Source organism: Sphaerodactylus townsendi, linkage group LG07 (assembly GCF_021028975.2).
Source record: "Sphaerodactylus townsendi isolate TG3544 linkage group LG07, MPM_Stown_v2.3, whole genome shotgun sequence".
Classification (NCBI taxonomy): Eukaryota; Metazoa; Chordata; class Lepidosauria; order Squamata; family Sphaerodactylidae; genus Sphaerodactylus; species Sphaerodactylus townsendi.
Window position 1 is genome coordinate 105,348,527 of NC_059431.1, and position 27,659 is coordinate 105,376,185.

Sequence of the window (27,659 nt, forward strand, 5' to 3'; positions counted from 1 at the left end):
TGATTAGTTACAAATGTGTTACGGACTGAAGTCCCAACTTAATTATGAATGGGCAAGTCATTATCTTTCAAAGTGCTCTTCCTCACAAGGATTCTCACGAGGGCAAATGAGATAACCCAACACCTGCCAAACTCAATCCCTAGGAGGAAAGGCACGATACAACTATTTCGCCACTTATCCCTGTGTAACGTGATCCAAAGTAACTCCAAAGAAACTTCTACCACGTGCAAGCAACTTTTATAAAAGGGCTTAAGGCTGCAAGAGTAAAGGTACAGAGAAAGGTGGCGTCTTGCTTTCTCTAGGTGAATGTATTAATAGAGAGCAGTAGGGGCACATCAATAATACTCTTTCTGTCCACAACAGATTTTGCAACCGGAGGGCAAAGAGCAACCGGCAAAAGGGGAAGACGGATGACCGTTTGCTGAGCAAAATAGAGCAGGCAGCAGGCCCACCGCAAAATCCAAAAGCAACACTGCACCTTTTATTCAAATCAACCCAAACCACAGTGTGCACGCTACTGAATTCTCCAAAACGTTCAGGATGCATGTTAAAAAAGGGGGTGGGGAAAGAAAAGTTGTTTTAATTATAGGCTTATGTTTGGTGGGGGGGGGGAAGCTCTTTTTTGTTTTTTGACAACCACCGGGATGGACACCTCGCCCACTAGGCTGCATGGTCTTAACAAAAAGTTGGTCTTCACAAAAAGCAATGTTTTTGACATTTACTGAGATGCAGGTGAAACTCACTGCATCTGAGGAAACTGCTAGCACAACTTCAGGTTGGAACAAATGTAGCCTCCCAAATGTCCCTGGTCGCTTGTCCTGTCCAAGGCAAGGAGAACAAACTTCTCTTCCCCTGGATTTCCCCTCAGGTCCAGAAGTGGCCACTCTGCACCTCCATCCCCTGCTTTCCCAGTAGCGCTGCTGGGCCAGAGCTCCACACGCCTTGAGACCGGCCAGCAAGAAGGCGCTCGCCAGAGGGCAGCTGCCTCTTGGGAAGAATGCATTGCCAGAGAGAGCCCGAACCCCGGCTTGGTGCAAGCGGAACAGCAGCAGGCTGGCAACTTTGCGCGCACACGTTTGCCACATACGCACAGAGGGAGAGCAGGGAGGCGGCCAGGTATTCAGGTAACTCGCTAAGAGCTCTTCCACTGGTTTTTTTTTTTGCGAGCGCTCGAACCACTTCAGCAACAACAACCCTTTCAGGTAGGACAGAAGTGCGGCGCTCGTGTGACGCGCGCGCCCTGCACCGCTGTAGGGACCGGAGACCCACACAGCCCCATCTCTCTTACCTGGCCCGTCCTCCTCCCCGGCGGCGCCTTTCCTGCCGGCGCCCCCTTTGCCCTTCTTGCCCCGCCGCTTCTTCTCGGGGCCCGGCAGCGGCGAGGAGGAAGAGGAGGCGGCCGCCCCCCGCTCTTTGCCCGCGGCGCGCCGCGACTTGCTCATGTCCAGCTGCGCCCCGGTGCCCTTTTGCCGCTCGCCCGGCGCCCGTCGGGGCCAACGGAGGCGAGGATCTAGAAGGGGCAAAGTTTTCCGTCGGCTCTTCTCTGCGCCGTCCCGGGCTGCCTCCCTCCTCCTCGTCCTCGTCCTCGTCCGGCGCGGGCTGCTGAGGCTCACTCCGTCCGGGCGCCCATCCCGAGAACGAGAGAGAAGTCCGCGCGGAGAGGAGTTGCTGCCGGGCTCTTTTCCCCCTTCCCTCCGCCGGGGGAGTGAGAGCGGCCAAGGAGGGGGGGATGCCTGTCCTGTCTGCCCGCCCCGGGCGCGCGTGTGCACACCCACCGACCCACCCGCCCGCCCGCCCGCTCGCACACGGGAGGAGCCTGCAAGCCCCCCGGGGCCACGGGGAGGGTGTGGGAATGTGGGCGGGGAGGAGCGGCGGCGCAGGCGGCGGGTGGAGCCCAAGCAGAGGTCGCCTCGGCTGCGCCTGGAAAAAGTTGGGGCGGGGGGGGGGGCGGGAGAGGGAGAAAGTTTAGGCAGGCTCGGGCCCGGGGGCGGTGGGAGCACCTTGATCGGAACGGCCCGCCTCGAATGCATTCTTCCCGCTGGCTCGTTCTGCACAGCACATTGAGAACGAGTCGCAAAGCGTTACAAAGGAGCTCGTTTTCCACTTACGGGAAAATGAGTTCAGTTCCAACGCTTGGAAGTCGTTCTAAATGTGCCGTGCGGAATCCGAAGGCGCCGAGCTCCTCAAATTCGACGCTTTCCCGCGGGGATCCTTCTTGCGCCTCATCCGTAATTCTGCGCGCTGATTGGCTCTGGCCGCCCCTAATGGGATCCTTTCCCCTTGGTTCCTGCGCCTCTTCTGAACCTTTTCACGCTGATTGGCGCTGGCCGCCTCGAATAGGATCCTTTCCCTTTGGGATCCTTCTTGCCCCTCGTCCATAATTCTGCACACTGGTTGGCGCTGGGCAGCTGAATGGGATCCATTCCCTTTGGGATCCTTCCTGCACCTCACTCCTGCATACACACATGAGAGAGGTGGGAATCTGTTTAAACCACGGGGCCGAACCTAAAGTGGCAGTGAACCTAGCTTTCACTGAGGTGGTACAGCTTGTTTCTGGAGTATACACAGTTGCTCCAGATAGAGAGTTCCTCCATAGGTTGCTTCATCGTGAGCCCTCCACAAAGAAAAATGAGAGGTTAGCAAAAAAAAAAGGAGGGGATCAGCCAAACAGCTCTATTGTTGTTGTTGTAGATTTCACAGCTGCCAGATCTTTAGCTGGTTGTTGGCCATTCATTAAAATTGGAGCCTCACCCAGAGGCCTAGGAAGTTGCAATGTATCCCTGTAGTATTTGCACAGATCCCAGCAGGGCTGCCTTCTGAATTTGACAGATGTTAATTTTGTCAGTTTGAAGATGTTTCAAGTGCTGCCCTAGTGTTTTCAGGATGGCGCCCAGCGTGCCTATTACCACTCTATTATTATTATTATTATTATTATTATTATTATTATTATTATTATTATTATTATTATTATTATTATTATTATTATTCATTTATTGTTTATTGTTTTTATTATTCATTTATTATTATTATTGACAAAAACAACAAACACAATTTATTATTATTATTAATTTTGTTTAATATCACAGCATTTAGTTCTTTAGCTGGTTGTTTCTTCTTCTCTTCCTCCTTCCTCCTCCTCCTCCTCCTCCTGTTGCAACTATTATTTCAGTTTCTCCTATTACGTTTCTACTAGAGCAGTCCTTTGCAGATTGATTCCCAGGTAGCTACTCCATTCTAACACCATTGAAATTAACGAGTTATTATTATTGATTATTATTATTTATTGCATTTATAATACCGCCCTCCCCCAAAGGGCTCAGGTCTAAACTCGTTAATTTCAGTCTAAACTCGTTAATTTCAATGGTGTTAGAATGGAGTAACTACCTGGGGCTGTGCTATGAAATACTTTTTTTAAAAAGTGCATTCAGATAGGTTCACCCTTCACGCAGCCCGAAGTGGTGCAGTCTACACATGGGTATACCATAACCTCAGGAAAAAGAAACATAGCTTGAGGGTAGCTCAGACAAAGCCAGGTCATGGCCTTTTCCCTCAAAGGTCGGCTGTTCGTGCTTCCATTTAGGGCAAGGCCCAAATCGATAAACAGGATTAGGATAACAAGATTAGATTCCTCCGTGCAAACAGGAGAGTGGTTTAGACACTGTGAACTGGGAGGCAGAAATTCTTGCCTACAAATTTCGCTAGCCACGAACGCACTGGGTAGCCTTTTATTTTTTGCAAACCATTATCTCTCAGCCATATTTGTTCTTTTCCCACCGTAACATGAGGATAACAATACTGGCCTACTTTAAAGGGTTGTTGTAAGGGTAGGATGATAAGTATATACGAAGTGGCTTGAGCACTCACAAAAAGAGTGGAACAGCTCTTATTGAATTACTTAAATACATTACCATCTCCCTGCTCTCCCTCTGCCATCTGTCCTTGTGTTGGAAATTTCCACACTTAGTTTCCATAGTCTGATGATACCTTGAGCTTCATTCATGCAATATACTGCTTCTTATACTGCTGTATACAGAGCCAAGCCATCACTGCTTCCTACTATCAAAGATCATTTTAAATTGAGATGGTAGAAGCTGAACCCCAACGGTCTTCTGTATATCTCTGACCTTCCTTCAGTGACCATTCCCTGTTTTCCTCCAACAACAGGAGGAAAAAGGGGCCAGCAAACAGTGACTGACTGACCAATCGGCTGGTCAGACATAATAATACAATTATTTTAAAACGGAAGTTGTTCTTGTGTTTTTTATCTTAGGTCCCAAACTGCCATCAGATGACTCTCCTACTTCAACCTTTTGATTCAAAGAAGACTTCTATAGTACCGCTGCTATATAGTCCAACATCGGTCTAATCATTTCAAAGGCAAAAGCATTTCAAAATTGCAGACTTTATGTAAAGTCCAGCAAACTGCAAAATTAAGGGACGTGTGCGCAGAACCGGGGAATCAGAAATATTCAAGAAAATTGAGACAGAATCCTCACATATTATTGGGTGAAAGATTGAATGCTTTGTATAATGACAATAATGTCCTCATATTTGAAATTATTATTGCTTCTGCATCATGTGTAAGTATTTGCACATTTGGGTTCTGAGGTCTTGCTGAAGCAAGTTGTGTCATGTACAGCCATATTTATTTTATGAACGGCTGCTGAGCACAACAGGCTGAATCTTGATAAACATTTCATGAACCTGGCCACATGAGAAAAACTGAACCAATTTTGTGGTCCCCTCCTGGATTTAGCATATTGCACCATTATAGAATAGCTTTTGCAAACAGAAAAGGAGTTGGCATGGCCTAGTGGTTAGACCATAGGTGTCAAACTCACGGCCCTCCAGATGTTATGGACTACAGTTCCCATCATCCCCTGCCATAATCATGCTGGGTTAGACTGTTTGCTTAGGACCCTGGACAGCTGTGTTGGAACTCCTCTACTGTAAAAACCTTCCAGGTGACCGGATCTATCAGAACCACAGGAGGGTGTTGTGGGGATAAAGTGGAAGAGGGGAAAACAATGTGACAAAATACTTTTCATTCCTATTTGGGTGGAAAGCAAGATTGATTTTTTTTTAAAAAAAGCTTTACATATATTAACTATATTGACAAGACTGATATGGGCAGAAAGTTATATTTTTAGATACCGTGTTTCCCCGAAAATAAGACAGGGTCTTATATTAATTTTTGCACCAAAAGATGCATTAGGGCTTATTTTTGGAATAGGGCTTATTTTAGGGCAGTGGTTCTCAACTTTCCTAATGCCGCGACCCTTTAATATTGTTCCTCATGTTGTGGTGACCCCCAACCCTAACATTTATCCATTTTACAGATGGAGGACACTGGTGCAGAGAGTCTTAGGCGACCCCTGTGAAAGGATCGTTCAACCCCCAAAGGGGTCGCGACCCACAGGTTGAGAACCACTGTTTTAGGGGAAATATGGTACCTTCACAATTCATTAAGGCGAGCTCTCAGCAGCCCCATTGCTTCCCTGTCACGTGTGATGCAAGCTGCATCCTCATTGGCAGGGAGCACCCTGCTGGATCACACCATCCTGATCTGTAACTACCAGTAGGGCTTATTTTTGGAGTCGGGCTTGTATTTTAAGCATCCTCCAAAAAGCCTGAAAAATCATGATAGGTCTTATTTTTGGGGAAACACGGTAGATATGTGAATACCCAGTGGTCTGAATAGTCCTGACGAGCCTGATTTGGTCACGGCTTGGAAGCAGGGCCAGCCAGTAAAATGGGGCTACAAATCTGAATTTACAAACATGGCTAGTGTTTTCTACAGCATTGTGGTTCATTGGATCCAAAAAAGAAACCTGTTGCAATGGTCAGCTCTACCTTTCTGCATAATCCCTGAAGTCAACAATGATGGCCATTTGCACACTTTTAGCAGCTATTTTAACTTATCATCATCCTTATCTACTTTCAGGAGGTTTTACTTATCCATTGTTTTCTTCCCAGTTAGGTAAGAACACTGCGAGAAAGAGATCAACAGCACTTTGAAAAGGGGTTCTGCCAGACTTTATAGCAGGAAGATACAGTGATTATAAACACCCCTAGCACTTTTAGGCTCTCCTCTAATTAAATTATAAGTTGTCTCCCCAAAAATGTTCTAGATCGCAGTTTAAGGGAAGTTTGTGTTCTGACACAGACTTTCTTCTGCATTCAAATGGCAGTCTGGTGGAAGTGTTTTCTTTATCATCATGTAGAATGGCTTGAGCCAGTTTATCTCAACAAGTAGAATTTTTTTTCTGAATTAAAACTCTTATATACATTTGTCTTTTCTTCTTGATTAGCTGGCAGGAGAAAACTGAGTCCTAGAATCCCATAGCCAACTCTCAGAGATGTGCTGCCTTCTAGTTCAGGTAATCCCATTGGCTCATTTTTGGGGTGGGGGCAGGGGGTCTTACCACTCAGGTACCATTTGGATTTGTCACACAGGAGATGGATTTAGCTGCCCCTCCCCCCCAGCCTCTGCCTGCCTGCTGCCGGATGTGGTTGTGTGCAATGTATCAGTGTTGTATGTACAGTGTTTAGATCATAGGTGTCAAACTTGTGGCCTTCCAGATGTTATGGATTACAGTTCCCATCATCCCCTGCCAGCATGATGCTGGCAGGGGATGATGGCAACTGTAGTCCATAACATCTGGAGGGCCGCAAGTTCGACACCTGTGGTGTAGAGCTTTCAAATGTTAGCTTGGTATGTTTGCAGCATCTTCATGTATGGTACAGTGGAATAACCAAACTCCTTCTGTATATTTTGGTAAAGAAGGAGTAAAAAGGAAGTAGAATCAATAGATTAACTTTACCTTTTATTTATCATTGGTCTGTTTGGTCCTGATGGACTACACTGATGGGCACAACTCTTTAAGATGGCAGGTTTTCTCAGTTCATTTCCTGAGATAATTTTTACTGAAGATGTCAGGATTTAATGTGGCACCATTCTACACATAAAGCAATTTACCTACCTCTGAGCCACAGTGCCCCCTGATCCAGTTCTAGGCAATGCAGCTTGTAGGAGCCAGGAACACTGTGGCAATCTTTTAGTCACCTTTGTACATTATAGCACAGGACCAAGTAAACATTTCCAACACTTTTTTTTTTTTACATAGAAACACTTGATTATAGGAATTAATCCTGGAAACATTATGGTATAGCTACATGCAAGAAATGATGCTGCTGAATGTACCAGCAGTGAGTAAATTTCTTATGAACCATCTAGTGTTTAATGTATTGTCGAAGGCTTTCACGGCCGGAATCACTGAGGTGCTGTGTGGTTTCCGGGCTGTATGGCCGTGTTCTAGCAGCAAGGGGAAGGTTCTAAAAATAAAGACCAGGGACAGACTTCACCGCAGTGGTGTATCTGCCTAGGTACCTTCTGTCCCTGGGCACCACTAATCTGGTCGTATGAGGGGTACAAAATTGGCCCCCCACATGACCAGGAAGACGGGCCCCCACCCCCAAGCTCTGCCCCTGTGCTTATAAAAGCAAAGTTGCTGAGGACGGAGCCTTTCAGTTACCCAGAGGGGAGGGCAGAAGGGACTGCCAGCTGGGAGCTGGGAGGGAGGGCAAGGCCTGAGGGGCGGGGCAAAGCCTGAGGGCCCACCCCCTGAGCCTCACCCCCAGGCATAACGGGGTGGGGGCGCCTGGAGAACGGCTGTCTCCCGGTGCCATTTTCCCACCATACACCTTTGCTTCACCATGTTCTGAAAATAAATGAAAAGAGCATAGCAGAATGTAAGATATAAGTAGTGGTGAATGGGGACATACAATAGCTGGAAAGTGAATTAAGAACAGGAAGTAAATCAAGCTTCATTTACAAGTGGGGATTTATATAGCTTGCATATTCCCTAAACAGAATGAGACTAACAGTGGCATCCTAAGCAGGATTACCCCTTTTTAAGATCACTGGAGGCACAAGTTGGCAGGCAAAAGTGGCAATTTCCTGCTTAAGTGACCAGCATTTCAGAAAGCAGGAAATAACTCAAGAGCCAGACTGCACAATACCCCTGAACATGTAAGGACTGCCTCCTCCCATACTGGCCTGCCCACCTGTTAAGATCAACCTCACAAGCCTTGCTTTCTGTGCCTCACCTTTACAGGTTAGGCAGGTGGCCTCCAGAAACAGGGCTTTCTCAGTGGTGGCACCATATCTGTGGAATGCCTTGCAGCTCACTGTGCACCTTGCTGTCCTTTAGGTGCCAGGCTAAAGCATTTCTCTTTCCCTGGGTTTTTAATTAGAGAGTATACATTATTTTATAGCCTGTTTTGACCTGTGAAATGTTTAAGTCCATTTTAAGCTCCTCCATATTTTTCAGTGATAGGTTCTGGCTATGTTTGGAATGTTGTGCTTTAATAATTTGTTTTTATTTTGTAAGTCATCTTGGACAGGGTTTTTGGAGAAGCAGTGTGGAAAATTTCCAAATAAATAAAGTGTAAAGGAAGCTATTTGTTAAAGGCTGGATACTACTCATTCTTAAAGGGTCAGAAGTATTCTGCTTACTTGCACTCTGGCTTAAGCAGTTTCGTAACAGGAAAAAAAGTTTAACATTCTATTTGAAGCAATCTATATTTCATGGCTTTGCGCAGGTCATAAAAAGGTCTGTGCAAACTAATTCTGGAGGCTGAAAGCCAAGAATTAACTTTGCTGCCCTTTCACCTTGACATCAATCAATAATCAATGAACAACAAAGAAAACTGCTAATCTTTTTGAAAAAATTCTCTTTAGAAGCTACTTCCACCTAGCACCATGTGCAACAATAACGCAGAATGTATTCGCAGCATGATGAAAGAAAAAGGAAGCAGCCGTCAAAACTGAGTTCATCAAACTGGAAGTTATGCGAATTTAGTTTACATACAGTACAGTGTTTCGTGATAGAAGGAACTAGGAACAAGATTGCAGCATACTCTCAAGGAGTCACACGCGATGACATAAGGCTCAGTTTTGCAACGCACAATGCTTTGACAGGGCATTACAGGCATCATACTGCGACATCCTCTCCTCAACTGCCAAAACACCAAATCATTTACAGAATAGGAAACAAATCCAAACCGGAGAAACTTTCCCAAGGAGTCAGAAGTTCTGGGTTGCAGTACCTCCACTTTTCCTTATGGGGTCAGCACTCAGTAAGCTCCGAATAAAGAGCAGCCCAATGTGTTTCTTTGCAAAGTGGTGTGCAGATTTTCAGTTAGAATTTGTCACTTGCTCAATTTCTGTGTATGCTGTACAGTTAAAGAGAGAAGACCTTTAAAAAGAGTCAGAAGATCTATATAGAGTAGATTTAGAAACCTTTAATGGCATATATATATAAATTATACAATGGAAATTAAAATTGGCTGGTAAAAAATTAAAAAAAAAACAAGCATCAGGAGAGCTGGAATATTAAGCCACTGAATTGGGTTTGACTCTGCTAAGCATTTGGGAACGTTCAGTGATGACAACACACAAAAATCTGGCAGTTTGTTCGATGGTAACAATTGAGTTGCTGTCTAGCAAGAACAAAGTTTTGACAACATCTGTAGTGTTGCCTAGATCAGCTAAGAGAGGGTTAAGTAGTCTTTCCCGCTCTACAGCATATAAAGGGCAATATAATAGAACATGATGGACGGTTTCTTCAAGACCAGGATTGCAGGTGCAAGATCTATCAGAGGATGGAAGATGGTGCTCTCTGTTGTATCGTCTGGTAGAGTATAGCAATTATTTAACCTACCAAATGGTGGGTGTCATGATGAGTCAGGTGATTTATACTCCTATTGCTACCCCCTTATTCAGTGAGAATCATACCACCCCCTGTGAAGTCTGGAGTTCAGGTCTGTCTTTGTGGCAACAATGCTCCTGTACACATGTGAACAGCAGCCATTCACAGATATGGGAGACCATTGTGGATACCGTGGCACTGGAAGAGAAACCTGCTCCTGATGACTTCAGCCACTGACAATCAGATCTTCCTTCTGCTATGTGCATTTCTTTACCTATGGTAATATTGCAGTTTGAAGTAATGCTGGGATCGGGAATTTAAGCATATTAGTAGCAAGCTGAAATAAATCATTTTTGCTCCCCCTTCCCCCCAGAATCCTATAAAAATAGTTGTTATGTTACCCCGGATGCTTGGGGAAATCTGACACTTAGTGGCTTCTATCGCTGAACTATATGCAACAGTCACAGAACTACCTGGTCTGATGCAGTTCCATCTCTAAATTTAACTAATTTTTATCCCCCTGTTCCTCCAAAGAGCTTAAGGCCAATATGAAGCCCTTCTGCAACATTTATCTCATCCTCTCAAACAACCTGTGAGAGGTTTCTGAGTGAGCCTCAAGACTCATTGGGTGGGGAGCAGGGGCGTACTGCCTATGGAGACATGGGGCCACCCATGATGCCGGGTGCACGCCTGTGGGGGCGCCGAGCCTCAGAGCCTGTGGGGAAAGCAAAGGGTGAGTGAGTGAGGGGGACGAGGCGCTGCGCAAGTAAGTGCTGTGGTGCTTACTTGGGAGTAAGCGGGGCTCCGGGGGGGCGGCCGGAGGGTTTTTGGTCTCCGGGCGCCATTTGGACCCCGTACGTCACTGGTGGGGAGTGTTATTAAACTTGGATTTCCAGGTTCTTGTGTGGAAGGCTAACTGCTACACCACACTGGTTCTCTGAAGTTAAGCATATCTGGACCTAAGATTTAAATGAAAACTACCTCAGGATTCTATAGATACAGCAAAGATAATAAATAAATATTTTGTGCACAGTACCAATACTAAGTAAATCTCATAACGCTGCCCACTGCCTGATTGACGAACAAGGATTCATCCCGGTTCTGGCGCTCATTCTCCCCCTTACCCCGCATCTTTGCTGAACCTGCTTGAAAGTACTACTTTTAAAAAAACACATGTCTTCGATCCAGTTTGGAGGGGAGGATCGGGGGTCTAATCCTGGTTCAAATTTTCCACCGTGGAGCGTGACGCAAATGCCTTACAGCCAGTCAGTGCATGCGGTGCTGTTCTTGCGAGAGCATGAGAGAATGATAACCAACCAGAAACTTGGACGGGGGAGCCATGCTGATGTGCTGACATCATAACGTGAGCACGTTTTGGCGGGAGGGAAAAAAGGCACAACAGCCAATCAGAAGAGACCCGCCAAGCCAATCGCGTGGTAGTGGGGATTGTTACATTTCGTGAATCCGAGATAGGCCTAGATGTCTTCACTGGAAACATGCTGCAGTGGGGAGGTTAAAGCCTCAATGAAAAGGTGCAATTTATTCTCAAACTTGGTTTGATCTAGATTGAATTTCCCAGTGGGGATTCGGCCACAGAGGTGGGGGGGGGGGGAGAGAGAGAGAGAGACTGTGCCAAGGTAACCCAGCAAACGTTTATGATTTGAATTGGAGTCTCCCACATCCTAGTCCGATGACCTTTGAAATTTGGGGAAGCCTTTGGATACAGAATGTGAGCAGGAGACAGAAACACTAGAATGATAGATAGCTCTTGATTTCATCAGTTTCTGCCTGCTAAGAGAGATTTAGCTCTGCACTCATCAGAAAAAACAGGCATAATACAACAAGTAGGGCCACCTGTAATTGGTAATGCATACTGTAAGGACATTTCCATGCAACATTGACACTAACCTGTGTGTTAAGGTAGAGGATGTATTTAAAAAACCTATATAGTCACAGGCATGCATTAATAGGAATACTGAAGACTCAGACTTAAGAGGTCCACAGTTACTCTTCCAGAGTTTAAATTCTCTGCATCAACAATGCAAAATGACATGAAGCCAACATGAAATGGAACCTCTTCTTTCCTCATTATTATGCAGTGGCGCAAGCCTCAATTTTTCCACTGTGCAAATAAAATTTAAACACAACTGTCTGTGGCAGAATCTACTTTAAATAACAACTTAAAAGACATTATACATTTGTTGGTATACTTCTCTAGAAGCAATTTCCCTGCAACTTCTCACTGTATATATACAAGAGACTGCCAACTTTTAACATAGAAAAATCATTGCTCCTTCCACTCGAACCAGAGGGAATAGCCAGGGTTATAGATCACAGTTTGGGGCAAGCCAGGATGAAATCTAGTGTGTGGTTGGCTAAGTTGGCAGAATTTATCCCACAGAACAAGACTCTATTGCTTGGACCAGCAAAATACAACATTCTGTAAAGAAACAGGCAAAATTGCCCTTCTGTAAAATGTGGCATCACAGAATAGAATGAAATCAGCAACACAGCATCGATAAGATGCAAAAAAATAAATGATAAGTTAAACACTAGCAATATTACCCAAAGCAAAGTAATGGGCTTAGAACGGAGTAACAAGTCACCGAAAACATTTGCAAAATGTTTCCAATCCTCCCATTGGTCGGCATTCGCCTCCTCAAAACGCTTCCTGGCTGCCATTTTGTGATTCTTCCAGAATTTAAAAAAATTCCTTGTGATTGGATGCGTCGAGGTTTCAGTGCCTTGTGCTGCGATTCCTCATAGCTCATGCACTCAAAGCTTTGAAGATTTCACTCCCCACAATTTTTTTTAAAGAACTGATGAAAATAAACGGGTGAGGCAATGGAACGAGCTCAGAAAATGGCACCGAATAGAAAGTCTGGGGACTACAGAGAGACGTGGGAAATTACTTACCGGTAAACAGATTGCACAGCAAGTCATAATGCTTTTAAAATGTTTTCAGCAAAAGAATCGCTACAATTGACGATGCATTTAAAATGTTTTCAAGCTGGAAATAAAATGTTTTGGGATAAAAACTATGCAGAACTCCTCGGAGGAAATGCTTCATTTCCTGCCTCAAAGTGTTTTATTTTGGTTGTGCGGAAAGGTCTTTAGTTTCGGATTGCACTGCAAACCACGCTACTGTGTCCTGTGCAGTTGAAAGCAAAACTGCTTCAGAAGGAGATAATTTAGAGTGGAGAACCCATGGAGGACGGAGGGTTGCCTAAATACTACATAAGGAGATTGCCTCTCAAAAAGTTTTTCAGAGAATTTTAAACACAATAAATAATTGTGTTAATTCATTATTACTTTCTCTGTGTACTTCATATATATTACAGTGCTATGCTTTAAATCAGCCCTTTAAAGCAGGTTATTATGAAAATCCCCTTGTAAGTGATACAAAGCAGTTAAGCAAATGTAGCTTGCTTTAGGCCATTAACGAATTTATTGAGAAAACAAGATTTGAATTAAGGTCTCCTCCAGTCAGATGAAGTCACAGTGTGCATCTTTCCTCCAACCAAAATCCTCTCATAGTTGAATTCCATGTGGGGCTATCTAGTGGATCAGAACTTGATATCTATTGGGATTTTGATTTTTGGGTGTTTAGATGAATCTGAAAAATCAGGTTTGCCACATTTGTGTTGATTCACAAGCCCAACCTGGTGCAATGAGACTCTTTGTAGGGGGGGGGGGCAATTGTGCAAATTATATGAGTTAAATTTGGGTGATTGGTCCTTAGCAAAACATTCTTTTTCTGCCTCTAGGGTCAGTATATTGTTAGCAGTTAAATATTTGCAAGCTTCATAAAAAATCTTTTACACCTACTCAGCGGAATCACATTAACAATGTTTTTTTAATTTTATTGACGTTTATGATGTTTCAGATTCTGATCACATATTATGTCCAAACTGCGGTCGAAGGGGGCAGAGAAATGTGGTCAGACTCGCAAACCAACACCTTGGCAATGCTAATACTTGTGGCAAAAGGATGACGTTTCATTAGCGTCTTTTCTCCAGCAATGGCAGATTTTGGAACTGTTTGTATATATGTTTTTGTATATACAGAGCTAACATCACCTGATTTATCACCCATTTTATGGACATGATCTGCTAAAGTTCAGGGAAATGTCACAGTGTGGGAGAAAGGTTTTTTAATATTTATTATTTCTAAGCCCTTGAGCTCTTAAAATCAGGGACCACGGTTGTCTTAACAAGCAGGCAATTGGCACACCACAGCAAATGGCTTAGGGTAAATTTTTGATCATTAAAGAGATTTATTGGGAACGATTTCTAGGTTTTTTAAAGAGATAGTCCAGCTAGCTGTACAGCATGGAAACCATATGAGAGGCTTGGATAAACCATATGAGAGGCTTGGATGTCCAGATAAATTAGAACAGTATTATAGGGTTGCCATCTTCCAACTGGGGCCTGTAGACAGAGGTGGGATCCAGCAGGTTCTCACAGGTTCCAGAGAGTAGGTTACTAATTATTTGTGTGTGCCGAGAGGGGGTTACTAATTGGTGATTTGGCCACGTGATTTGTGCCTTAGTTACGCCCCTCCTCTCAGCAGTAGCGTGCAGAACTTGAAGCAGTCTAGCAGGAGGTGCACCGGCGTGCGTGGCAGCCTGCGCCTGCGTGCATTCGTTTCCTGCCCAAGGACTGGTGCAGCGGCTGTGTCCTTGCCACAGCCCTGCCCAGGAATAATTCTACCCTGGAGAATAGCCCAGCCATGCCCCATGTCGTGCCCTGCGCAGCCTTCCATTGGCGCTCACGTAGCCACAGTTTGGAATCCCACCACCACGGGGAACCTGTTACTAAAAATTTTGGATCCCACCACTGCCTGAGACCCCAGGTCCAGACTATGAGAGATCCAGCTCCTTAGAGAAAAAAATAGTTTCTTCGGACCCTCACGGTATTATATAATCTGATGAGGCATCTTTCTGTCTCCTCAAATCCCACCTTCTTCTTTTTGACCAGAAAATCTCCAGGAATTTCCCAATCTGGAGCTTCGGCACCCTGTCTGCCTGCCATCCTTACCAGCCAATGATGGTGCAATAATGCCAACTCATGCGATTTTATTGGAGGTTACAAAGGGAAGTCACCACCTGCGGGAATAGTGGCACGGACAAGTTTGACATACTTGTTAGCAAAAACTCACCGGATGCACATTTCCTATGTGGTTCTTCACAGGAGCCACACATTTGTTTAAAAGCATGTTATTTCAAGAGCTCCTTCTTTTCTTCTTCTACAAGGGCAACTGAATTGCTGCAGAGGTTTCATGCAGAATCTGAAGCATGCAAACACATAAGAGTGTGGTCCCCTGCTTTCCTTGTAATGGGAAATATGCTGTATTATTGGGGATATCATATTATTATATGCCATGAGAATGGGATTGAAATTGAAGTTTACTCCAGGAAACTACTCATGTGTTAAATTAAACTCATAAAAAGCTTGGTCATGTCGAGGCCTCAAATAATGATTCTATAGGAAAGTCGACCTAAATATAGTAATGGGCCTTACATTGAGAATTTTCCTCCATCTCCTTCTCTTTGGCACATTCCGCAGCAGGCAACCACCGTTTTTTTTTTCAAAAATATAATTTGTACATTTAAAAAAAAATATTCCTCATTTTAGCAGCAGAAGCAATCTTGAAAGACAGGTTTTGAAATTCAGGACGAAAAGAAAATAATCTGAATGGAGTGGCTATTTATATCCCTGTTCAGTCACTTAAATTTATAAAAGGGAGGATATTTTATTAACAAAAAGATTGCTGAAACATGCCCAAGTTAGTGAAATCTTCGCACTAGCAAAACAATTCCTAACTGCCACTGTGGCCAGCTTTATCTTTAATCTTTATCAAGTGGTTTTACGTTGGACTGTAAAGACATTCAAAATAGAAGTGAGATTTTGATTACTCTCAACGTCAAGTTAATCACCTCAATTGGACCTGCCTCACTGGACTAAAAAGGGGATAAAACTTAATTAGCCCTTCAGAACTCTTTAAAATTTAAGAGCTTTGGTTTTAAATTAGAGCTGTACATTACATTTTGAAGAGAATCCTTTAAAAGGTTTTTTTGGGGGGAGCCACTCAACCTTGCTTATAAATTCAAGAATGAAAACGTTAGATAGGCTCTTGAAAGTTATCAAAGTGTTAAAAAGTAACACATGTCAGATTTTTATTGGAACTTGATTTTTTTCAGATTATTCTGCTTGAGGGCAAATGAAAGCAGATGTCCACAAGAACATACAAATGAGTTGGAAATATCTCAAGATTGAAACATACAAACCTGCAGTTTGCTGAAGTAAGATTTGCTTGCCGATTGGGATGTTAAAGGAAATGTAAAGAACATTTTTTCTCATAAAAAAAAGTGTTCATGTCAACTGGTTATTGATTATTCAGTGTTCAGAGTTTTTTTTTTTGGTGTTTGGTATCTGCTGGGAAACCAATTTTTTTTATTATTATTGTTTCTACTGTTGCTACATCATGTTAAAAGCGATCAATGGGAATCTTGCTGCATCAAAGATCATCATTTATTGTTGTGGTGCTGTGTGGTTTCCGGGCTGTATGTGGCCGTGTGTTCTAGCAGCATTCTCTCCTGATTTTTCGCCGTACCATCTGTGGCTGGCATCTTCAGAGGATCCTCTGAAGATGCCAGCCACAGATGCAGGCGAAAAGTCAGGAGAGAATGCTGCTAGAACACGGCCATACAGCCCGGAAACCACACAGCACCCAATAAATGATGATCTTTGATGCAGCAAGATTCCCATTGATCGCTTTTAACATGATGTAGCAACAGTAGAAACACACACAAAAAAATTGGTTTCAGCAATCCAAACACCAAAAAAACTCTGAACACTGAATAATCACAACTAGTTGACATGAACACTTGAGAAAAATGTTTTACATTTCTTTAACATCCCACCGCAAGCAAATCTACTAGCAAACTGCAGGTTTATGTTTCAATCTGAGATATTTCCAACTCATTTGTATGTTTTGTGGACATCTGCTTTCATTTGCCCGCAGAATAATCTGAAAAAAATCAAGTTCCAATAAAAATCTGACATGTGTTACTTTTAACACTTGATAACTTTCAAGAGCCTATCTAACGTTTCATTCTTGAATTTATAAGCAAGGTTGAGTAGCTCCCCCCAAAAAAACCTTAAAGGATTCTCTTCAAAATGTAATGTACAGCTCTAATTTAAAACCAAAGCTCTTAAATTTAAAGTTCTGAAGGGCTAATTAAGTTTTTATCCCCTTTTTTAGTCCAGTGAGGCAGGTCACTGAGGTGATTAACTGACGTTGAGAGTAATCAAAAATCTCACTTCTATTTTGAATGTTTTACAGTCCAACGTAAACCACTTGATAAAGATTAAAGATAAAGCCACACAGTGGCAGTTAGAATTGTTTTGCTAGTGCGAAGATTAACGGGCATGTTCAGCAATCTTTTTGTTAATAAAATATCCTCCCTTTTATAAATTTATGACTGAACAGGGATATAAATAGCCACTCCATTCAGATTATTTTTTTTTCTTTTCGTCCTGAATTTCAAAACCTGTCTTTCAAGATTGCTTCTGCTGCTAAATGAGGAATATTTTTTTTAAATGTACAAATTATATTTTTGAAAACGGTGGTGCCTGTGCGAATGTGCCAAAGAGAAGGAATGGAGGAAAATTCTCTGTGCGTCCATTACTATATTTAGGTCATTTCTATAGAATCATTATTTGAGGCTCGACATGACCAAGCTTTTATGAGTTTAATTTAACACATGAGTAGTTTCCTGGGTAAACTTTCACTTTAATCCCCATTTCATGGCATATAATAATATGATATCCCCACACAGCATATTTCCCATTACAAGGAAAGCAGGGGACCACTCTTATGTGTTTGCATGCTTCAGATTCTGCATGAAACCTCTGCAGCAATTCAGTTGCCCTGTAGAAGAAGAAAAGAAGGAGCTCTTGAAATAACATGCTTTAAACAAATGTGTGGCTCCTGTGAAGAACCACATAGGAAATGTGCATCGGTGAGTTTTTGCTAACAGTATGTCAAACTGTCCAGCACATTCCCGCAGGTGACTTCCTTGTAACCTCCAATAAAATGCATGAGTTGGCATTATTGCACCATCATTGGCTGGTAAGGATGAGGCAGACAGGGGTGCCAGCTCCAGATTGGGAAATTCCTGGAGATTTTCTGGTCAAAAGAAGAAGGTGGGATTTGAGGAAGAAAGATGCCTCATCAGGATATAATACCGTAGGGTCCAAAGAAACTATTTTCTCTAGGGGAGCTGATCTCTGTAGTCTGGACCTGGGGTCTCCAGGCAGTGGTGGGATCCAAAATTTTTAGTAACAGGTTCCCATGGTGGTGGGATTCAAACTGTGGCGTAGCGCCAATGGGGCTGGGCAGGGCACGATGGGGGCATGGCTGGGCATTCCAGGGGTAGGGTATTCCTGGGCAGGGCTGTGGCAAGGACACAGCCGCTGCACCAGTCCTTGGGCGGGAAACAAATGCACGCAGACGCAGGCTGCCACGCACGCCGGTGCACCTCCTGCTAGACTGCTTCAAGTTCTGCACGCTACTGCTGAGAGGAGGGGCGTAACTAAGGCACAAATTACGTGGCCAAATCACCAATTAGTAACCCCTTCTCAGCACACACAAATAATTAGTAACCTACTCTCGGGAACCTGTGAGAACCTGCTGGATCCCACCTCTGCCCATGCTGTTGTGTTGCTCGGTGCATTTGCTTGCTCCCACCATTGGCAGCCAGTGATAAGAATGGAGAAAAATGCATGTTGTGGTATCATGACAGAGGACATGTAGTATAATGGGTTGATTAAACCAGCTTTTCTGCTGGTAGAAAGTGAGGAGAGGTTCCGTTAATCACCCAAATAAGTTATGTTAGGGATCCCAGGACCTGCATGGACAAACAACATTATAGCACAGGAGTTGTAATAAGGAGGGAAATTGGGCAAAATTGACGGGGGAGGCTGACAGGTTCCAGGGGAGAAGGAAAGAGTTTGACTCAGGGAAGCCATTTTGGATCTCCTGGCATTTGCACTCTGCCATGTTGAGCAGCCATATTATAGTTCTACAATACGCAAATAGATATTTGAGCCACTGCATTGGTCACAAGTGGTTTTATGTGGTATTGGCTAGCTAAGTTATGGGCAGCCCAATCCAAAAGTGGGTATAGATGAGCAACAGCCAGGAACAATACAGTCGAACTGCCACCAAAGAGGTTTACAGAGGCTCACACTGCAAAAAAACAGGGGAAAAAACAGGGAAAAACCTCCAATCACACTGCAAGCCCTCTATGGAGCCCAGTGGACTGTGTCTGTCTTTTTGGTGATGTCACATGAGCAAAAGAGGGCGTTCCTGGACTGAAAGGCCTTTGGAAGCTGACTGAAGCTCCAGGAAGCTACATGCTCTATTTGTGCCAGCATCAGCATTAAGTAGCCTCGTTGCTGGTGTACATGCTACTGATGCCACATGGCATGGCGTTTATGCTGGGGCCAGGGTCCCACTGGTTCCACAGCCCTTTTGCCCCACCCTCGTGGATTGTACTGTTAATGTAGCGACGTTAATTATAAACTTATAAAATTCACATTATAGCTTTCCAACTCCTTGGGAAAATTGGGGTTTTTTTAACCCTAAATTTGTAATATTATAGAGCAGGGGTAGGGAACCTGCGGCTCTCCAGATGTTCAGGAACTACAATTCCCATCAGCATGGCCAATTGGCCATGCTGGTAGGGGCTGATGGGAATTGTAGTTCCTGAACATCTGGAGAGCCGCAGGTTCCCTACCCCTGTTATAGAGTATTTTATTGGCTGCTTTCAATGTTGTCCTTAATCTATAGCCCTTCTTATTCAAGTATCTGCCTTTTAACCAGACAGACTATGAATGGTCCTGCCATTCACCCCATCAGTAGGGCAAGACTGAGAGGCTTACCTGAATTCTTCCTTTAGGCTACAGCAGTGGTTCTCAACCTGGGGGTCGGGACCCCTTTGGGGGTCAAATGACCCTTTCACAGGAGTTGCCTAAGACTCTCTGCATCAGTGTTCTCCATCTGTAAAATGGATAAATGTTAGGGTTGGGGGTCACCACAACATGAGGAACTATATTAAAGGGTTGCGGCATTAGGAAGGTTGAGAACCGCTGGGCTACAGCAATGAATAAGGACTTCTGGAAAAGGACACTCAGACGTTTGCAGTGTTTTTCTCCTGGAGAATTACCTTTTATCTTTGACATTGCTTTGTATTTCAGCCTGGTGCATGGCTGATTTCTTGCGAACTGCTTTAAGCATTGATTCATTGAATACAACAAATCCATTTGCAGTGCCAACACATATATCACTCGTGTGAACTCATCAGACAGTAGGTACAGCTGGAACTCCCTACTGAGAGTATTTCTGATAGGAACCCCAAGTTTGTCCCCACATAATGTGGCCTTAAAAGAAACATGGGCCCTTTTTGCATAAGTCAGAACATTTCCAAATTGTTTTTGACACACACCCCCCAATTTATCACAATGGCTCATTCCGCACATTCTGCACTTTCAAACTGCTTTCAGTGCTCTTTGAAGCTGTGCAGAATGGCAAAATCCACTTGCAAACAGTTGTGAAAGTGGTTCGAAAACGCATTATTTTGTGTGTGCGGAAGGGGCCAATGTTTTCTTCCAAAATGTTTAATGGTTGCCATGCTTTTTTTTTTGCTTATTCGTTGTAACGATGCTTCGTCAGTTCATTGCTTCGATTCTCTGCAGCTCTCTGTTATCGACGCTTCATTGATTCAACTAAAAGCCAAAAAAGTAAAGAAAAAAGAAATAGTGAAAATAGCGGCGAGAGGGAAAGAAGTGAGATGAGGGAAGTAAAAAAAATGGTGACAAGATGAAAGTTTGGACAGCAGTACAGAGGCGTCTGTGTTTTGATCATATTCTTGCTTTGTACATTACAAATATCTGATAACGTTCTAGAGCTTATTTTATATGCCTAATAAAGGTTGTTGTTGTTGTTGAAGCTGTAAAAGGGGTTTCAAGAAACAACAGAGAAAAAGCTGCTTGCAAACTTTTTTGGAACCAAAGGGGGGAAAGACAATGCAGAACTCCATGGAGGAAAGTTTCTTGTGTGGAAAAGGCCAGGTACTCTTTTAAACCTCTGGTTGGCTCCTGAAACGTTTAAAATTGCTCCTAGCCCGGGAATATGGTCACTCACATCAGCCAAAAGATAAGCTATATCTAAATGAAGCCACTGAACAATCTCATTTTGTAATACAGAACACTGAATTTAATTTCACACTTCACAGACGGTTAGTTCCCATTCTTTCGTTTATGTCTCCTTTTTAAAAAAAACAAAGACTTTGTTCAGATCAGAGAACAAAATTGTACAGTACAACAAAAGAGGGTTGTGCCATTTCAGATAATGACACAATAAGTTATTGCTGCAACTTAAGTGAAACAAAAATGGTTCCTGAGGAAACCACAGAGAGCTACTTCATCAGTGTACCACTACTGTGCTACGCAGAGAAAGCTAATCCAATACAGTGGCGATGCTTGATTTTTCAGTGCTGTAAACCTTAGTCTTTTTTGAGTTACGACTGCCACTTTTTTGCCTGATGTATTGTTGAAGGCTTTCACAGCTCAAATCAACCGACCATTGTGGGGATTTCTGGTCTGGCAGTTTTTGCTCCTAAAATTTCTCCCGCATCTATGGCTGGCATCTTCAGAGCAAAACTGCCAGACCATAGCCACACAGCCCAGAAAACCCTCAACAGCCAGTGTTTCCCCTAATCTTGTGATTCAGTAAATGAAACCATTTAATTCACCTGTTTAGGTATTTATGTATTTATCCATATTTCAGATTTATATTCTGCCTCTTCCCCACCACAGCAGGGCTCAGGGAATATAACAACAAATCAAATTTAAATAGATTGAGATCCATAAAATACAAATAAGATGGCACCCTAAGTTCCCTGCAGAGCAGACTCCCGAGAATAACAAAGCTTCCACAACATAAGTGAGAAAATAAACCGAGAAGAACATATAGAAGTTGGGGGCCTCTTCCCAGTAAGAGGGTGATGTAATAAACCGGCTGTAAGTCCTCACCCATGTGCCTGGCAGAACATCTCCATCTTGCAGGCCCTGCAGAATAAGGCCAGATCCCACAATGCCCTGGTTTCCTCAAACAGAGAGTCCATCAGGCAGGGGCCATGGCTGAAAAGGCCCTGGCCCTGGTCGAGGACAACTGGATTTCTCTCAGTAAAGGGACTTAGAAGGAACTAGAGGGAAACATTCTTGGTGGGACATAGCGAGAGAGGTGATTCCACAAGTATGAGGATCCCAAACTATTAAGAGCTCTAAAAGTTAAAACCAACACTTTGAACCTGATCTGAAAGCAAACGCAGCTGGTGGAGAATAGGTTGAACAGAAATTCTCCAACATGTCCTTGTTAGGACCCTCACAGCTACATTTTGTACCAGTTGAAGCTTCCAGAATAGTCTCAAGGGCAGCCCTACATCGAGTGAGTTACATAATCCAGCCTACTGTTGCATGCATCACTGTGGCCAAGATGGAGTAAGAAAGAGAAGGGACTAATTGTCGGACACGATGACGATAATAAAAAGCCATCCTGGTAACAGTTGAGCCCATGTGCCTGGTCTATGCGGGAAAATCTTGATGGGATGTGTCAGCATAGGGCAGAGCTGGTAGAAAACCTAAAAGGTTGGACGTTGAATGAGGGCAACACTAGGAATGTCAGGGGTAGTAGAGTCAGGGAAGAATTGGGAAGGTGATGGGTGAGCAACCAGAAGGCGGGCTGCTCCTCAAAGCCAGATGAAGTGCAGTCAAAATCAGTGTGCGTAAGAGCAGGATTATGCTTTAGTCATCAATAGTTCCCATTGCCAACCTGCATCTGAACTGTAAATTAGCACTATTACACCATTGCATGATTTCTAGTATTAGGCAATATTTCTGTTGTCATTTTGCAATAGCACTAATCAGCTCAAATGAAAACAAAGTTCAGAGTACATGTCATCAGTGGCGTACCTAGGCAAACCTGAGCCCTGGGCAAAACCTGAGTCTGGTGCCCCCCCCCCCCCCAACAGATAAGACCTTCAGCCTGGAAGGGCAAAAAGCCTTCAGGCTGCTGCCGGTGCTCCTGCTGTTTTCCTTGGACTTCGAACAAATGCGGGGGTGGGGAGGGGTGCCGGTGGAACAGGTTTCTACCCCCTCTGAGCCGCTTGGGGATTGCGTCAAGTAAGTTGGAGAGGAGGATCCTCCTGGAAATGAAAACTTACCAAAAAAACCCCCGTAAACCCCTGCTTCGAAGCTCCTCTCTCTGCACTCGCTCCTCCCCCCTCCCCTCCTCCCTGCTCTGTTTTGAAACAGGATACAGGCTCCAGCCGCTGCCTTTCGCCAGGGCTTTATCGCCTTCTGCCCAGCTCCGATGCTCACCAGCCGCAGCAAGAGCGCCTCTGTCCTCCTCCTCCTCCTCCGCACTCGGCTGAGCGCTCACCTCAGCGGCTGGGCGGCCGGAACGGACAGCCTCGGTGGGGACAAGCTCACCGGCTGGGGCTCCCAGCCCGAGGCAGCTCGGAGCTGGGCAGAAGGCGATAAAGCCCTGGCAAAAGGCAGCGGCTGGAGCCTGTATCCCGTTTCAAAACAGAGAAGGGAGGAGGGGAGGGGGGAGGAGCGAGTGCAGAGAGATGAGCTTCAGAAAGCAGGCTTTACGGGGGTTTTTTGCGCCATTTCCAGGAGGATCCTCCTCTCCAACTTTACGGACAATAATAACCTTCTGCGGCTCAGAGGGGATGGAAATCTGTTCCACCGGCACCCCTCCCCACCCCCGCGTTTGTTCAAAGTCCAAGGAAAACAGCAGGAGCACCGGCAGCAGCTTGAAGGCTTTTTGCCCTTCCAGAGCTGTGTGTGGACTCGGGTGGAGACCTCCGCCTCCTCCCCGGTCTCCGCACTCAGCTGCGCACTTCCTCAATGGCCGGTCTGCTGGCTGCCGGCACAGACAGCCCGGGGACAAGTTCGCCAGCTGGGGCCCCCAGCGGAGTGCAGCAGAGTACCCTCACCGCTCACTTGGAGGGGAGAGTGGTAGTCTGGTTCCCGGCATTCCTTCAGCTTGTGGGCAGCGCCAGCAGGCAGACCCAGGCAGGGGAAGTGTAACTCAGCCTGCAGGCTGCTCGGCCGGCCAGAGTGGGTGGGGCCGCTCAGACATTTTGTCGCCCATCACGTGACGCACAATTTCTACGCCCAAGGCAGCTGCCCCTTCTGCCCAATGGGTGGTCCGCCTCTGCATGTCATCAGTGGGAAAAACGCTATTAGGTCACCAATTACAATGTTTTTTTTCAAAGCAGTTGTACTCCTACTCTGCCATCCATCTGCCACTGCCTCCAATCATAGTTAAAAGAAAAACACACCATTTGAATGGAGATTTACTATTTAGGTTTCTCTATGTGTCTTTGGTGTTTGCTCATTATGATCATGAATCTGCATCTCCCTTTGTTGTTGTCTGAGTTAACCATGATACCAGAAATATTGCCCAGTGGTAGAAATTGTACAAAGGTGCCATAGCAGTTATCTTAAAAAAAAGTTTAACATGGCAAGCATGGCATCCAGTTCACAGATTAGCAACTGGAACTACAAAAAGCAAAGGTGTAATGAATTGGCCCCATAGATTAAGTGGCTACTACTCAGACCCAACACATAGGTTGGCTGGGCAGACTTATTCATATCAAAGTTCACAGCCCGAGCCAGAATTTCATTGGCTGGTTAGCATCTGGGCCTCTATAGGATATCGGTCTCTCTAGTATCTGGTGTCTTTTTGCACACAACTTACGTTACTGTTATTTATCATTCAACAATCTCCATAATTTCTGTCTCCTTGGATGCTGCTGAAAACAGCTGCATGATAACTGCTATTATACAATATTTGTGGAGCGAGTGACAGATCCCCGTTGCTCTTCTTCCATCATAGCGGCTCAACTATGAAAGTACTAGGCATCGTGAAATGTTGAAGGAGATCTATTGGGTGGAGTTTGATTCCCTTTTGGCATCATGTACTTGGCTGTCCTAGAACTGCCATGGCCTTCAGCACCAGCAAGTGAGCTCTGCAAACATCCATCCTTCAACAAGCCCCCACAGGGTGATCTGCCGCTAAACAGCTGTACTTATAAATCTTCCACCTTTCCGAAGCAAGCGTCTCCTTGATCCCTAGGCCATGCACAGTTGACAGGCTCCTGCTGCCAAAAGAATCCCCAGATTTGCAGACTGGGGCTCGTTAAATCACCACAAACCCTTGGAAATAGCTGCAGCTCTAGGCCTGTGTTCTTTATGGCTTCTCATTAGCAGTAGGCTGAGCTTTATTAACCCTGTAGCGACTTGCTGCTAGTGAAGAACCAGTTGACAGGATTCGCCCCCTAACAACCTAGATCAGGGGTCCCCAAACTACGGCCCGGGGGCCAAATGTGGCCCCCTGAAGGCATTTATCCAGCCCGCCAGGCATGGTGGCGATGGCTCCATACATGTGCAGTGGGGGCTCGAGGGAGAGGAGGAACCAGCCCCAACGGCTGTTGATTGCAGTTACATGATGGCACCCCCAAATCTCCATGAATTTTCTGACCCAGAGTTGGAAACCTTACATGTGGCAACACCTGCTCCGCCCTTCCCTCGGGCCACTCCATGTGTTGCCTTTGTGGCTTTCTGTTCACCTCACTCCCCATTGGCATCAGCCATACTGCCGAATCGCTTTGGCTGCTGGTGAGCAAAGAACCCAGGAAGATACCTGATCCTGGGTTAGATGGAATGCTTCATTGGGAAAGTTCTGCTTTTTTTTTTTTTTACAGGGGAAGGTATTCCACAGCCTCCCCAACAATATTTGGAGCCCACCCTGTACTTGACATATTTTGGTCACTGTTCTAAAAATAGACCATGACAGAAAGGCTGAAAGGTGAAATCAGACATTTTACAATCATTTGTGCATAGGAATTTGTTCATAGTTTTTTTTAGTCCGGCCCTCCAACAGTCTGAGGGACAGTGAACTGGCCCCCTGTTTAAAAAGTTTGGGGACCCCTGACCTAGATACATGCAGAAGCACACCTACATCTTTAAATTTCAGTCACAAGTAGTGAAAAAAGAGGTGTCTCAAAATAACACGAGGTTTTAAAGTCGCCAAATAGTTTGCCCTCAAGGAAAACAGCACAGCTTTAGATTTTTTTTTTCTGTTTGGGTTGGTGCTAACTAATTTTTTTCATTACAAATGAGGTTCAATGGGATGTGATCCAACTATCTTAAATCCATGTTGTCCTGTTTTAATTTGTCTGTCTGTTTGTTTATTTATTTAAAGCCCATCTTTCTCATTGAGACGCAAAACTATCTGGTTTAAAACAAAATAGAATCGGAATGGCAAACAAGCCAGCATGTATTACATAGACTGGAATTACAAAATTGAAACTTCCTGTTCCTAATATCTTCTGTCCTTTGTAGTATCATAATCATGAGTTCTTCAATTGGACCAACCTGGTATGAGCATTAAGTGTGATCTCCACAGTCTGTAATGATTATTTATTTGTTTCCCCAGAGAAACTCCAGTGTCTTAGCATTCACTTTTAGAGTACCTGAATTCCCCGACATACATACATCTCAGACATTTCACCACTCTGGATTTATCTAAAGGTGTAAATATTTAACAGTTTTCTCAAGCCTCCATGGGGACTATATAAATTCTACATAAATTCCAGCATAAAATGTAAGGCATTGGTTGGGGGGGAGGGGCACCATCCAAGTAAAAATGGTTTTGTTTAGTTAAGCCATTGGTAATTTTTTTTTTGCATTATTCAAATTGATGTGGCTAGATTTTAATAGTCTTGATTGCAGTTGTAATTTATCACTACAGTTTCGATGCATCATTGCATCTTAATTTTTTTGTTATTGCGTGTGTTTATCATTGGCACTCTAGATTCCTTCGCTGAAAAGAAAAAGGAAGGCTAGAAATGAACTACACATGTTCTTATCTGTGGAATAAACTAAAACAGATTCCTCAGAAACTGGCTACCTAAGACTTACCCATCTGTTTGGGTGTTTTCATGATGGAACTTGAAGATGCAAGAGACGCATGCACGGCTGCTGCCCAAAATAGCACCCACCTGTCTTCTCCCCGCCCCCACCCTGAAAGGTATATTAAATTAACTGATATCATCAAATTTGAAGTTTCCCACCCATGTTCCACTCCACTGGCGGCTGCTTACAGGGATGAGGAAACTCAAAATACAGTCAAGTCACAACATTTCTGATAACTAGAGTTTTGTGGAGAGAGAGAAAAAAGAGACACTTGATCCCACTGGTTGTGGCAGGGGTCACATGGAGCTGCCAAAGGACGTACGTAAGAGGGGGTGTTCCTGGGTTTAAACCCCCCCCCCCATTACATGTCCCAAGCTCCACCCCTCATTTGTAGATTTTTTGTATTTTTAAAGTGTTTTTTTTCAGTTTTTGGCCGGCAAAGGTCGCGGATTTTAGGCTAGCACACCAAAATTGCAGGGATTGTTTGGGAGACTCTCCTGATGATACCACCCAAGTTAGGTGAGGTTTGATTTAGCGGATCCAAAGTTATGGACTCCCAAAAGGGGTGCCCCATCCCCCATTGTTTCCAATGGGAGCTAATAGGAGATGGGGGCTACACCTTTGAGGTCTATCAGGGTCTATAACTTTGGACCCCCTGAACCAAACTTCACAAAACCTGGGTGGTATCATCGGGAGAGTCTCCTAAAGATACCCTGAAAGTTTGGTGCTGTTAGCTTAACTATTGCATCCCTGATATCAGGCACCCCCCCCAAATTTCCCCAGATTCTCCTTAAAAATCCACTCCCAACGGCATGGATTTAAAGGGAGAATCTGAGGTCCCCAGCTTAAACATTGAAAGTGATGCTGTTTCAGGGTGGGAGAGAATCCA

At 44.4% G+C, this 27,659-nt stretch overlaps 1 protein-coding gene across 3 annotated transcripts in view; it reads right to left on the minus strand.

The window, feature by feature from the left end:
- The window catches only part of NRG1 (neuregulin 1), a 438,532-nt gene that overhangs the window by 259,883 nt on the left and 150,990 nt on the right, over nucleotides 1-27,659 (minus strand). For 2 of the 3 annotated variants that reach the window (XM_048502953.1, XM_048502954.1), the window contains exon 1: nucleotides 1,289-1,678. The exons of the other annotated variant lie outside the window; for it this stretch is intronic. In XM_048502953.1, coding sequence (XP_048358910.1) covers nucleotides 1,289-1,442 — 154 coding nt within the window. In that variant the 5' untranslated portion in view covers nucleotides 1,443-1,678. Of the gene's footprint in view, nucleotides 1-1,288; nucleotides 1,679-27,659 lie in introns of those variants that run through there. 3 annotated transcript variants of the gene reach the window in all.